Consider the following 14,475-nt stretch of genomic DNA (forward strand, 5'->3'; position numbering starts at 1 on the left):
GGGAGAGAGCTCTTTAGCATGATGCTTTTAAAACAATTAAATTATCAACAAACAAACTTGATGCTACGAATAGCAACGTCAGGTGCTACCGGGGGGGGGGGGAGAGAAGGGGGTCTACTCGGAAGTAAATACTGCGTCCAGGCGCAATTAGCGCTGATTTAAGGTGCACCAAGACTGCCTGAAAACCTCACCAAAGATATGCAACAAAACGCTTCGTTGCAGAGGGGAGAGTTTGTGCACCGTGGGGGCTGGAGGGCTTCTATTCTACATGCGGGGGTGGGGGGGCGAGGAAAATGTGCTCCGTGGGGGGGCGGGGAAGGCAAGGAAAGGAGCTGAGCTCTAACTATAGGCTCCCACGCTTGAGCAGGCCCGACTCGGTGGGGCGGACCACCCTCTCTCCTGGAGGAGGAGGAGGAAGAGGAGGAGGAGGAGATTCCCATTCACGGCGTGGCCTCCCGCGCTCCTGAACGGGAAATCTCTGCAGCCCAAGACTCTCCGCGAGGCAGCTCCTCCCTTCCTGCCTTGAGCCGCCGCCAGCCGCGCCCCCCTCCCCAGTTATCTGCTGCCTGCCAAGCCCCGCCCCTCTTCATTGTCCTCCCCTTCTGTTTATACACAAAGACCCCCATCTTCTTCCCCCTTCCCCTTCCTCCATCCCTCGCTTTTTTCCCTCTCTTTCCTTTTTTTAAAAAAAAATATTTTCTCTTCCCCTTCTTTTTTTCCACCCTTTCTTTTTTCTCTTTCTCCCCCCCCCCACCTCCCCGCCCTCCTGCCTTCCTGGGTTAAAGGCTTTGAGCAATGGGTCTGGAGGTGGAGCTCGTCGGAGGATTAGAAGAAGCGGATGTGAGAAGAGATTGAGAGGGATTTCTCTCTCTCTCTGCCTCGCTCTGTCGCTCCGATCCCGAAAACTTCTCGGAAAGAAGCAGAGGGAGGAGGAAAGAGGAGGGTTTTTTTGTGTGTTTTTTTAAAAGCGAACTAACCAAACCCCCATCGTCACCTCCGCCCAGCAACAATCCTGACTCAGACCCGCTTGCATCTGCCCTCCCTTCCCCTCGGCTTGGGGAAAGGAGGAAAAAGAGATCTGCTGCTGAAATCTACCGCCAAGCAGAGGACCAGCTCCGCCCGCGCCCAGCCACGCTCCCGGGGATCATGGGCCAAGCGAGGGATCCAGCCTGCCGCCTGCCCCACGCCTCCAGGACCTAGCTGGATTGAGACTCTCCTCGCGTGTTGTTGCGTGTCGTCGGAATACCCTTTCCCCTCCGGGTCCTCCGAGCACTGGAGGTGGCTTTTTCCCCCGTCTTGGCGTCTTGAGGACAAGCCGCCGCTCCGGATCTGGGTTCTGATTTCGGAGCGGACGACCCTCCTGCCTTCTCGGACGCCTGGGTTCTAACGGAGCCGTGAAGAAATTCCGCGGAAGGTGGAGCGGGGGAGGAGAAGAAGAAGAAAGGATTCTTTTGATCTCGAAATTCACTGCTTTTTCTCGGGCACTTTGATTCTCTCCAGATACTGAAATACATTATCTCTACCGCTGTCTTTAAAAAAAAAAAAGCTCCTTTGATCTCTTGGTTCCTCACCGGACTCCTGGGTTCTGTCGACTTACTGGAACGCTCCACCATTTTAATTATTTATTTTTGATGTCTATAATCCTCTTTCCTCCCGAGCTCCCGGACTGCTGAATTCTCGGGATTTTCTGAATATTAAGAAATTCTTGTTCTACAGACATCCAGCCACCTCTCTCCATCCTTTTGGACTTCTGGGTTTCCAGCTTGAGATTTGAGCCCGTCTCCCCCCCCCCCAGGGCTTTGTGCTGATTTCCTCATCAGGGATCCTGGCTTCCTGACCCAGTTAAGAACTTTTAAGAGGAGTTAGGTACCAAAGTCAACTCGGCACCTCCATTGTTGCTGGATTTAAACTCCTGGAATCGCTTGAAATTCTCGCATCCGGACTCTGGTAAATTTGATATTTAATTTTTATCTCATTTGCACGCCGCCTCTTGCAGACCCACAAACCCACTTTTCCTTTTCAGTCATCCACTGGGGGGCATCCTGATCAGTTTCTGCCAACAGGCAGGAGAAATCAGAGCCGTTCAGGATTTATTTTATCCCAGTTATTTAATTACAACTTACTTCCTGTCAATAATATTAATCTCCCCCCTACCCCCCACCCCTGTTGCCAATCGCATGGGTCCTTGGTGACCTTCTGAACCCGAACCATTCCCCTCCTCAGGTTCAGATGAAAAGAATTCCCTCCTCCACCCCCAAATTGGGAGCCAAAAAAAATGCCCCCCAAACTATATCCCTGTTATCTGAGATTAGTTGCCACTACTTGTACGGAAACCGCAGGACCTGCATGTTTTAAATTAGATCAAGTAAGAATCATAGAATCATAGAGTTGGATGAGACCACAAGGGCCATCGAGTCCAACCCCCTGCCAAGCAGGAAACACCATCAGAGCACTCCTGACATATGGTTGTCAAGCCTCTGCTTAAAGACCTCCAAAGAAGGAGACTCCACCGCACTCCTTGGCAGCAAATTCCACTGTCAAACAGCTCTTAAGTAAGGAGGATGGCCTGTCAGCCCCTTAGCCTGTGCACACACTTGCCTCTTCAGATTAGTCTGTGCCACTGTTTCAATCTGGATTAAACAACCTGGAATAATTTCACCACCCCTGGTTTATTACTGCCTGACACCAATAAGAATTAAAAAGCACACCTGCAGCATGAATAGCCATTGAGTGGGTTTTCAGAACAGTGGTACATAGGGAGCTACCTTATTATAAATCAGGCTCTCCAGGATGGAGGGGTGGGCATCCTCTTCCCCATCTCTTTAACCACTCTGGCCTCATCTACAAAACTATGGCTGCAGCGTGCCACACTGCCCACCCCCTTTCTCTGAGGCTCCTTCCTTCAGTGGTGTGGTGCCTGAGCTCCTTGCGTGAAGATCCACGTGGAGAGCTGTCACCGCCCCAAGGCAGGGGAGGCAGCGGTGTGCGGTGTGTGTATGGGTGTGAGCCGGAAAAAAGATGAGTGGATTGCATGCAGGGAAAGAAGGCAACTCCCAGGTGGAGCTCCTCGAAAAAGGGCTTTGGACCCTCACAGTTACCTTTCCTTCCCAAGTTCCTCCATTTTCTTCTTCATCGTTTTCCTTCTCTGACTCTGTCTTGCTCCCCCTTCCTTATATCACAACCCTCTTTCCTCGCAGCAATTCCATCTCCTTCCTGCCTTGCCTTCCCCCCCCCCTCCTTCAATCACATCCCCATTCCCTTTCTCTCACAAGCCTTTTCCCATCTACTCCCATTTTGCTATTCACCTTCCTTCCTTCTCCCCCCTCCTCTTTTTCCCCTTCGCTTCCCTCTTTATTCCTCTTTATCACTCTTCCTCCTCCTGGAGTCTTTCACTTTCCCCAACTTGCTCTCCCTCCCTCTTCCTCCTCTTCTTTCTCATCCCTGGATTTCCCCGTCTTCTTCTCACGTTCCCTCCTTCTTTCCCAGGTGTCCCTCCCCGAGCTCCTCAGACGAAGATGTCTTCTTCGGCTTCGGCTCTGCCGGAGTGGAAGCTCCAGCTCCTGGAGCGCCGGCGCAAGGAGGAGGAGGAGGCCCGCCGGCGGGAGCGAGAGCAGCAAGACCGCATGGCCAAAATGCCCGTCTGGAAGCGGGAGATCATCGAAAGGCGCCGGGCCAAGCAGGGCTCCGGCACCTCTTTCTCCGAGTCTGGGGGGCCAGGAGGGACTGAGAGCGGTGCAGCTCCGGCTTCCAGCGCTCCGCAGCCCTGCCAAGAGGGGGAGCCGGAGAGTTCGGTGCTGCAGGAGAAAATCGGCCCCATCCACCAAAACCCGTTCATCCAGCTGGAGAAGCGGCGCTACAAGGAGTCCGAAAGTGACCTCGCCAACGCCAAAGCCAAGCAGATTGTCGACCTCTATGGGCAGATCCCGGGCGTCCGCACCTTGCGTGCCGACAACGTCATCATCATCGAGACGGTCCCGGGGGCACCGCCGGCGCAGCTGGCCAGCAGCCGGCAAACGGGCGAAGCCAAATCGGGGAGCGTGGAATCTCTCAACGAGCTGCTGGCTCGGCGCGGGGGTAGCGTGACCGAGATCCGCGCCGGGGAGGTCTTCATCGTCAAGTCGGCCTTGAGCCGCAGCGTGGAAGATCTCAATTCGGTTGGCCGGGCCGAGAGCCGGGGGTCGCTGCCTGAGCAGCACCGAGGGAGGGTCAGCAAACTGCTGAGCCACTTCAGCCAGGAGGGCGGCAACATCGGGTCGGCGTCCCCGCGCCCGGTGAGGTCGCTGAGTACCGAGAACCTAACGGAAAGCAGCTACGTGGCAAGGAGGCCGGCCCGGGTGGCAGCGGACCCCAGCCCGACCCGGAAGCACTTCGACAGCAGCCCTCCGCACGACCTTCCCGGATTGAGCCCGCCTGTTCCCTACACTGTGGCATCTTATCGCAGCCAGTTTGAATCCAAATCGAGCAGCGGCGAAGGCTGGCCGGACAGCCCTCCCAGGCGCTCCCCAACTGGGAGGAGCTGGGGACGGGAGGCTGCGTCTCCAGAGAGAAGCCCCAGGAAGGACAGTGTTGATTCGGAGGCCGCTTTTGAGATCCAGCCGGCCCCCCCGCCGGCTCCGGTGGCTGAGGACGATGTCCAGGGCAAAGCCTTGGCCAACCTTCGCCTGCACTCTCGGAACTCCTTTGTGGTCGTTCCGCGCCGGGCCCCGTCCTCCCCACCCCCAGAACTCAAGCAGGAAGCCAGCCCTTCTCTGCCTGCTGTCAAGCCCCCAGCCCCCACTTCCTGCTCCTCGCTTCTCCCAGACGCGGAGGAAGAGCCGCCCGAGGCTGCAGAGGCCATGAGGCGTGGTGTGGGGAGCGGTGTCGCCAAGGAGGATGTCCGGGTGGGGGGCTTGGCCCGCGCCTCGTCCCCCCACCCGGCCGTGCAGCGCCGCAGCGGCAACACCATCACCATCAACCCTCGCAAGGCCCCAGCCGCACCTGTGTCCGTGGTGGAGAACGGCATCGAGAGCGACACTTCCCCGGCTGCGGCGCCCATGAAGAAACGCTACCCTACGGCCGAGGAGATCCAGGTGATCGGAGGCTACCTGTCCCTGCAGAGGTCCTGCCTTGCCAAGAACGACCCACACCGGAAAAAGGTACACACACCTGGCGGGCTGGGCTGGGCCTGGCTCAGTTTTGCAGGACCTCCTTCGCTTCTCTCGCCACTGCCCCCTTTTGAGTTTGCTTCTTGCTGCCTTAAGTTGGCCCTGCCTGCTTTCTAACTTAGGTGTTACTCTTTCATCGTCTTCCTTCTCTCCCAAATTATCCTCCAATTCCTTTTGTTTTCTTTTTCCAGCTTCCCTCCCTTCTTTCATTACTTCGTCCTCTTTACTCATAGCTCTGACGCAACTGGAAATAGTCATGTAAGGAATTGTACCGAGGCAACTTAGCTGGTTGAAGGGTGTGGGATTTGAAAGCAGGAGCCAGAACCTAAGCTGGTGACCTAGGCTCCGTTTATGATTGAGCCTTCCAGGAGCTTTTCTTTTTACAAAGTGCAGAATGCTTCACTATTCCCATTTTACAGATGGAAAAATGAGGCCAAGAAGATGCAGCTTGCTCGAGGGTAGACGTATGTCTGAAGGGATTTGAATTCATGCCTAGGAAGCTGTCAGACCATTGATCCACCTAGCTACATTTTGGCTACACTGACTGGCAGCCGCTCTGCCGGGGATCAGACAGGGTGCAGGGCTCCCATCCCTTTCTGAGGATGGCAGGGATTGAACCTGGGTCGCATCTTTTGCAGGCAAAAGTGTGTGCTCCACCCACTGAGCTTCACAGCCTTGCAGGCCCTGGGCTCTGGCCCCGAAACACCCTAGCTTTCTTTCAGCTACTTCCTCTTGGTCTTGAGCATTCCTTTCACATTAGGCATAGTGATGTGAAGGCCTTTTTTTGTTTTGTATATTAAAAGGCGCACTGTATACGCAGTAATTTTACTCATTGCCTTGTAAGGCAAAACGTTTAGCAGGATCAGCTGTCTGCTGGAGCACTTAGTCCTTTTCTCCTGTGCTTTTTTTGTCCCCCTTTCACTCTTTCTTTTATCTCTTCCCTCCACCCCTTCTCTGAATTTCCTCCTCACCTTCTGCCCTCAGCCTTGCTCTGACAAACTGCTGCATCCTGAGAATTGCAGTCGCCTTCCCTGTGCATAATTTTACACAGGAGCTGTGGCTGTGGTTTGATGTTGACCAACAAACTCTGGACAAAAGCTTGGAGTGTTTGCACACTAAAAAAGCACTTTTGAGCTTCTGTTTCTACTGGTGCCATGCTTGGGTGTTCTTAATGGAGGACAGAATGCAGAACCCTGTCTTCAATGTGTAGGGTTATTGTTGTTGTATTTTTACACTTGTTTGCAGTTGTTTTTGGTTTTACAGATGGATTTAAGACTCTCATTTGTAAATTACCTTTGGCTATTTATAGACGAGGACCCCGGGAGAGCCCCAGTTACAGGCTAGGTCCCCTGTTGGGCTGGCTGGGCTTCACAAGCTGCAGACCCGAAATGCAAATCTTCTCCCGGTTCAAAGGGGGATCAATATCACAGTTGTAGTTAACATGCAATTGCTTGTTCATCTGAAATTTCATCAGGAGTTGGCTGTGATCACTTGAATGCAACCACTGCCAAAGGGAGAAAAGCTTCCCCTGTGAAGGAGTGGGGCATCCTTTTCTCAGTAAACACATTTCTCCAAGACGCTTGGTTCTCTGTTTCTTCACACGGTGGTCTGGATTATGGGTTGTGTGGTGTGTGCTCAAATGTGTCTGCGTGTGTGCAGATTGTCGTGACTCATGGCAAGAGATGTTCCCATTTCCAGTCATTCTCAATATCCGAAGAGCAAAACGCCAGCAATTTCCGACTTTTGCCAGTAAATGTTGAACCCGTCAGGGTATCCAAATGTCATGCTTGTTTTCCCATCGTTTAGTTGTTCAAAGGACGCTTCTCATGCCATAGATACGAATGTCAAAAAAACACAAGCTGCACACTCACAGATGTTTCTGGTGTTTCCAGTTGGGCTGTTAAAAATCTTAAGAGTTACTGGTTAATGCCAGCATTTACCAAATTCTGACATTGACCACAACACACACACAAGTCCTTGTTTGCATGTAACAATAAGCTAGGCTCTCTGACATATCATGTTTTCAGAGAATCAAAGAAGGGAAGATTACAGTCAACGTAAAGAGCTACGGAAATGACTATAGTAGCAGCAGCAGCAGCATACTTGCATGCTGTAAATGGAGCAAGATAGGACATGTCAAATCCAGAGGAGAATCTTCTGCACAGCTTCTAGGTAGAGCTTAATGCAGCCTAAAGTTTCAGCTCTGATTTGGGCCTCTGAGGAACAGGGTGCTTTGTGAATTACGGAGGTGACTAGTTGTCTTGAGCCATATCCTGGGATCTGCTCTCTGTTTGGACTAAAACACAAACAGAAACCAAGCTGTGGAAAAGGAAAAGAATCAGGTTGGAAGGGACATTGTCACCTACTAAAGCAAGAAGGTCCCATAGCCATGATTTACTCTTTCACCAGGGACAAGACTCAACACTAATGTTTTCTAGCGTGCCAACACCTGAAACATTAGAGTCCCTGGCTGCCAGTGGTGCATCGTTTTCTAATATGTGATACATATATGAAATAGGTCTATTTATTTGCAGAATGGTCACTTTCCTGCTCTGCTGGAAAAGACTGCACAGAGCAGCTCATGAATGTCAGTGGCAGGACAGTCCCTACCCCTAGTCTTAAAAGTCTCCGGGGCATGACACAAAAGGAAAAAAGGACTGGGAGGGAGGAGGAAAAACCTAAGTTCATGTGCTGTGTCTTAGGTACAGAGCTCTTGCAATGAGCAGCTGGAATGCAAAGAGTTCGAGGAGAGGAGGAACCAAAAGTTGCTGACCTTTGAGCTGGTGGAGAGGATCTGTAGTCCGCTTGCTTGCTTGCTTGCTTGCTTGCTTGCTTGCTTGCTTGCTTGCTTTCTCTCTCTTTCTCTCTGTCCTATGATAGAATGTCTGGTGATAGTTGGCAGTTGACGGGATCCTGTTGGAGCTGCTCTGTGAGATCTGTCTTTGAAAGAGGGGGCATATTCACGGCAATAATTCCTTGGTGGAGGGCAGCTCCTCCAGAGCTAAGCGGCAGCAACTTTCTCCTCAGGGCCTCACCCATCTGGTCACCCTCCTGTGTGTCTATGGAGAGGAACCTATGAGCATCCAGGTGTTACAAGACTACACCTGGAGGACCGCAGGTTCACCATGCCTGCTCTATGGCATCTGCACTGCGGCAGAAGCTCCTCTTTGAGTGGCTGCAGCTTACACAAGATGGCGTCGCCTTAGGCTCTACGGTGTGTGACCTTGGGTTTGTGGTGTGTGTGTCTGTGGAAGTGCAGTGTTCAAAATTCGCCAGGCGCATTTTGCACCTGGTTGTCGGCCACTTGCGACCAAGTGAAGGTGCCAGGATGGCACCTGACGTCTCCACCATCCGGAGGTGCATCTCTGGAGCAACACATCCTGTAGAATTCTATGTGTTATATTTTATCTGCGCAATTTCAGGAAACAAAAAGCCGTATTGAAAAATACGACCTTCGAACCGTCTGCCCCCAAAATAGGAACTAGGCATTCTGTTTTGGCTATTGCAACCCTAGTTTAAGGAACTGTTTGGTGCTCAGCTTATATATCTGAGTTTCTAACACTGGTAGCCACACTTACTTCATTACACCAGTATTTTCGACCTTGTGCAGCACTGGTTTGTGGCCCTTGAGAGGTTACCACAGGGCAATCTGGCCCCTGGGCATAAAAGCTTTAGCTGCCTGTGCCATAGAGGAAACACTCCAGGCATAATACAGTGGTACCTCGGGTTGCATACACTTCAGGTTACATACGCTTCAGGTTACAGACTCTGCTAACCCAGAAATAGTGCTTCAGGTTAAGAACTTTGCTTCAGGATGAGAACAGAAATCGTGCTCCGGCGGCGTGGCAGCAGCAGGAGTCCCTAGTAGCTAAAGTGGTGCTTCAGGTTAAGAACAGCGTCAGGTTAAGAACGGACCTCCGGAACGAATTAAGTACTTAACCCGCGGTACCACTGTAAATGCCTCCCTTGCTGCCATGGAGATAACTTCCTGCTCCTCTCGCCATGTCAGTGGAAGAGTCCAAAATGTGCTGCCCTCAAACGGCACCCAAAGTTCACCACTTGAGACGGAGTCTTTGTGAGTCGGTTGGCCTCGAAAGCATCTAGTTCATGCTGGAAGACATTACACACAGAAGCCTTAAGTTCCCTCCCACAAAAGCCCTTTCATGCTAGCCGCCCTATACTATGCTTCTGGGGTCATTGGATGGGCCCCGAACAAATGTAGTAGCCTGTCTCTTCAGTGCATCATAAGGGAGTTATTTAGCCAAATTGCCAGCTACGTGCAAGGCATCCAGGCTACGTCTTTCTTGCCGGGTGCCATTTTCAGCCAGCTTCAGAAATGCTACCCAGTTCCTAGCCACCCATAAGCACAGACATCTGCCTCCCGGCTTATTAATGCTGTCCTGCCATTTCCAACGTCTTGCACAACATTCCCCCAACGTGGGAATCAGCGACTAAATAGCAGCTTTAAGTCTCGAGCAACTTAGCTAAATACACCCTTTACGGGGATCCTTTGTCAGTCTTTAATTATCACTCATTAAGAAAATTCCTCAGTTCTTCTGTTCCTCAACTCCAAGCCATTAGTGCTGGTGTCCGTAAGGAACATGGGCTTTTGAACCACATCTGCCCCACGTTATACTACATTAAGTCAAACGAGGTTTAAATTGACTTAACATTCTTGGTTTCTCAAAAGGAACTCTGGGAATTATATGTTGTATTCAAGGGCTGAGAATTCTGCTTCAGTCACCAGCCCCATTGCGGAATGGAGTTTCTTTGAGAGGGAGACTTGGCGGTTTAAAAGGGGTAATTACTTTTTAATTAACCGTGATTTAGTTTGTTACGGTTTTCACAATGGAAGACTGCAGTCCCTTGTTCTGCTTACCAACTTCCCTTCTTCCCAGCCTAGGCTGCTCTTGCGCATTGATGTGCAGAAATCCACCTCCAGGGCATGGAGACAGACATTGTCAGCAGCTAATGTCAGCTACAGTGACTGGTTGAAACTTTGACAATGCTGTGGACTTTTTGAGCTTCAGGTACCATCTCAAAACAGACATAAACCAGCAGCTGAGATCCACACACAGTGCCACACACAGTCATGAGAAGGGGAAGTCAGTAAGCTTTGTCTCCTCCCCCCCCCCCCCCCAGTGTGCATGGAAGCATTTTGTGGCCATGCGTGCGGGAGCTTCTCTGAATTCCGCCCAGTGTTTGCTTGAAGAAACTTGCAGACTCGCATTCCAGAGGTCATTATGGCTTCGAGGTCTGTGAGGGCTACATGGCCACTTTCAGCTCCTGCAGATGTTGTTTCCGTAGGCAGGGCCTGGAAAAAAAACACAGAAACTTACAAAGAAGCAAAACGTTCAAGAATTAAAGCCAACTCAGGTTTATCCTTGCCTGCTCTGTGAACTAGTAAATGGAGCATTCCTCTGCTATTATCACCCAAGCCTTCTTGTTCATCTCCACAACAGAATTACCTATGTCTGTGCATTGTTTTTTAAAAAACATTTTTATTTGATTTTACAAATACAAGGTTATTAAAATCCAAATATAAAGCCATATACAGAGATTCCTCTGAATCTCGTGACTCCCCCCCACCCCCTCCATGGGGTCCAATTTTGAACATTTACAACTGCATATTCTTCCATACTATTTTATATCAATCCATATTGTCCGTGATATTTATTAAGACTATAAGTGAAATCAAAATCCTGCCAGTGTTTCCATCTGCTTACAGTGGTCTCCTAAATAACATAAATTTTCCCATTCTTTTATAAAGGTTTTGTCCTCTTGGTTTCTGAGTTTTCCAGTCATTTTTGCCATTTCGGCATCATCCATCAGCTTGGTTTGCCATTCCTCTCTGGTAGGGACCTTGTCTTCTTTCCATCTCTGAGCTAGTAGCATCCGGGCGGCTGTTGTTCCATACATAAAAAGTCTTTTCTGCTCCTTTGGAATGCCGGTGCCTATAATTCCTAATAAAAAAAAGCTTCTGGTTTCATGATGATATATAGTGTTTGTGTGTTTTATATCCCCTCATGCAATGCTCTGCACCTTGACTGAACCTTCTTCATTCTGATGGTCTGGCTAGCTTGGGTGAGTTTGGCATATAGATATCCTTACCTCTGGTTTGACCGCCATGCAACATCTCTCACTCCCAATTTCTATGGTGTTCAGAATTTCAAAATATTGCATGCTGGTGGTGGGGAATCTGTGGCTCTCCTGGTATTGCCAAGCACCAATCCTGTCATTCCTGGTCATTAGCCATGTTGGCCGAGGCTCCCAACTCCTGTAACATCTATAGGACCAGAGCCTTCCCATCCCTGTCGTACTGTTTAGGAAACAAAGTGATCCCCATAAAGGCAGACAGTATTTCTAGGAACCAGAGCTGACACTATAAAGTTACAGTGTCATTCTACTCAAGGCAACTGGCACATGTAGGTTCAAATTCTATTTTTTGCCGTTAAATGGGCACAAGTTATCCTGATCGCAATCTCCCCTTCTAACCTGTGTGTTTTGATCCCCTCCCTCGCCATCCGACATACTTGTTTGCATTTCACCCAAGCCTGTTCACGACATCCCTCAGGGGGGAAATTCCAACCCTGCCTTTTCATCCATTGCTGGACTCTTCTTTTCCTTGTCTTCCTTCACAAAAAGCCCTTTTATCGAGTCTGATTTGCTGGAAGCAGCTAAGCCTGACTGGAGTCCTCCCCACCCCACCCCGCCGCTTCATTTCTTTGGCCTGAGCTATTGCTGTTGGGCTCCGGTCCAGGGCTGACACAACGGCCTCTGAGAGGAAGCGAGGCTGGCTGACATCAGCTGAAAGCAGCGGCTGGCTTGCCCTCAGCCTCCTCCTTCCTCTTCTGAGGGAGCAAATCTGTGAGAACGATCTCCCAACTCTTGCTTCCTTGCCTGGGCCAAAGCCCAGTCAGAAAAGGGAGCTGGGCTACAGGGCTAATCTGATTTCTGGTGGGGGAAAGGGCAGAGATGTTACAAATCACCCGACAGAGAAACTTTGCTGGGGAAAACAGCCATCCGAAAGATGGCGTCCTGTGGTAACTCAGAAGGCGACGAGCTTCTTGTGGCATTAATAGACAACGGCTTATTTCAACACACATGTTTATTTGGATTTTTAAATAATCCACATTCACCCCCTCGCAGAACTTCCACTGTGAGGGTCACAGTTTGCTAAGCCTTTAACTTGTTTTTTAAACTGTCTGACATGGCTGTGGGGATGATTCAGACCCACCACAAGTCCAGCAGATGAAGATTCCTGTTTCTCTCTCATTCGTCTTGTGCAGGGAAGGAGAGGAGGATGGGTACATGGGGAGCTCCTGCAGCCTCCCCACCTGCCACCATAGCGATCTGTCACGCTGCCTTGATGAGTGGAGGGGAAGGAAAGAGAAACTGTTGAGCCTCTGCACCTGTGGCAGAGTTGGATCATGCCTCAAATATTTGCTTAGAGCGAGGAAACGTTGCTGAGGGGGCATGCGGGCAGTTCCAAAGATGGCTACATGCTTCACAAATGGAGCCAGTGTCTTGAAGAATTGTGGGCCATGGGGAAGTGTCAGCAAATGCAGCGTTTTCCCTCATGGCACTGCAGGGATGGGAGAACCGTTGCACTGTTCAGAAGTTGCTAATGTGCAACGGCACCTGTCAGCAGCATTCAGTCTTTCCAGACCCATAAAGTACTGATATAACCCCTATCTGCAACTTATGACACAGATTTAATTCTATGGGTTAGGTGTGTGTGTGTGTGTTTTGCCTCTACTAGCCCTAAGCCTATTTCTTATCTCCCCCTTTTCCCCTTCCTTTTGCTCACCTCTCTCTCTCTGCCTTTGTCTCCAACATATACTTGTAGCACTGTTGATTTGGAGGAGAAACACAAACACATTAGGCTAGCAACTCATCCACAAGAAAGATCCATGATCCCATTGGTGGAGTGTGTGTGTGTGTTGCATTGATGGCGCATACATATATTCTTGAGTCATCAGATGTCTCTTTTTACTCAAGAGTCACCCAAACCTATAGATTACTTTTTGCCGTAGTGTCACAGGGCCACAAAGAACAGTGTAATGGGCAACCTGATCACAGAAATCCTGTCAAGTTCATTTCTCAGGAAGTGTTTATAGGACCACAGCCCTGATCTGCAGCTGTATTCACGCTTTCCTGAAAGTAAGTCCCATTGAGCTTAGCGAGGCTTACTTCTGAGCAAACGTGTAGGATTGCACTGGTTTTGTCCCTTCCTCTTTAATTCTTTTATTCCTAAAGCGCCATTTGTTAATCACTGCCATCCACTTTGTGGCTCAATCCCAAATTTTTTGGCTTAAAACTTATAGCCTGGTGAGTTCAGTAAGACCTATGTCCCAGTCAGCATGCTGGTAGATGGGGCATATTATTTGTACCTACACCCCCCCCCCAAGTCCATCGTGTGTGCTTTGCAGACATATTCCAGCCTGTTAGCCTAAAACCATTATACAGTGGTACCTCGCAAGACGGATGCCTCGCAAGACAAAAAACCTGCTAGACGAAAGGTTTTTTTGTTTTTTGAGCTGCTTCGCAAGATGATTTTCCCTATGGGCTTGCTTCGCAAGACGGAAACGTCTTGCAAGTTTGTTTCCTTTTTCTTAACACCGTTAATACAGTTGCGACTTGACTTCGAGGAGCAACTCATAGAACGCGGTTAATACACCGTATTAACACCGTTAATACAGTTGCGACTTGACTTCGAGGAGCAACTCATAGAACGCGGTGTGGTAGCCTTTTTTGAGGTTTTTAAAGACTTTGGTGATTTTTGAAGCTCTTCCAAAACGTTCCCGACACTGTGCTTCGCAAGACGAAAAAAATCGCAAGACGACAAAACTCGCGGAACGAATTTATTTCGTCTTGCGAGGCACCACTGTATATAAAGAGAAAAGCATTTTGTTGACTCTTGCAACAGGAAAGCTTGATCGTTTTTCCTCTCCCTTTTCAGATGTGATCCAGTCATCCTTATCCTCACACTGCTGTCCTATGCACAGCATAGTCTCAGTTAGTTCATTGGGGCATATTCCTATATTCCTATATATACATAGGATTTCAGCCTCGGTTTCTCTTTTCTCACTGCTGCCCATCCCTGATTGACAGTCAAGTACAATTCTGTGGATATCTATTTAGAAAGGCCCCATTCAGTTTATCCCCAGGTAATTCTGTACAATGTAGATCTCTCTTTTCTCTCTCTCTGGGACTGCCCTTCTCCTGGTTCCAGCTGCCTCTTTGACAGATGCAACCCGCATCGCGAGCAAGAACACAGACAATACACAATTTTCCACACCCTGCCTCTGTAGTGGCCCCTGCCAGCATA

The 14,475-nt window shown here is 49.9% G+C and overlaps 1 protein-coding gene and 1 long non-coding RNA gene across 2 annotated transcripts in view; one reads left to right on the forward strand and one right to left on the reverse strand.

The window, feature by feature from the left end:
• Positions 1 to 298: 298 nt before the first annotated feature.
• Positions 299 to 14,475, forward strand: part of PPP1R18 (protein phosphatase 1 regulatory subunit 18) — a 41,007-nt gene continuing 26,830 nt past the window's right edge. Inside the window, exons 1-2 of the mRNA XM_082209835.1 lie at positions 299 to 1,947; positions 3,487 to 5,135. Coding sequence (XP_082065961.1) covers positions 3,516 to 5,135 — 1,620 coding nt within the window. The 5' untranslated portion in view covers positions 299 to 1,947; positions 3,487 to 3,515. The remainder of the gene's footprint in view (positions 1,948 to 3,486; positions 5,136 to 14,475) is intronic.
• LOC309525450 overlaps positions 8,526 to 14,475 on the reverse strand; it is a 34,212-nt gene continuing 28,262 nt past the window's right edge. Inside the window, exons 2-3 of the long non-coding RNA XR_014216295.1 lie at positions 9,085 to 10,458; positions 8,526 to 8,842 (exon numbers count right to left, since the gene is read on the reverse strand). This is a non-coding gene — a long non-coding RNA (uncharacterized lncRNA). The remainder of the gene's footprint in view (positions 8,843 to 9,084; positions 10,459 to 14,475) is intronic.

Source organism: Podarcis vaucheri, assembly GCF_965113315.1.
Source record: "Podarcis vaucheri genome assembly, chromosome: 2".
In the NCBI taxonomy this organism is placed as follows: domain Eukaryota; kingdom Metazoa; phylum Chordata; class Lepidosauria; order Squamata; family Lacertidae; genus Podarcis; species Podarcis vaucheri.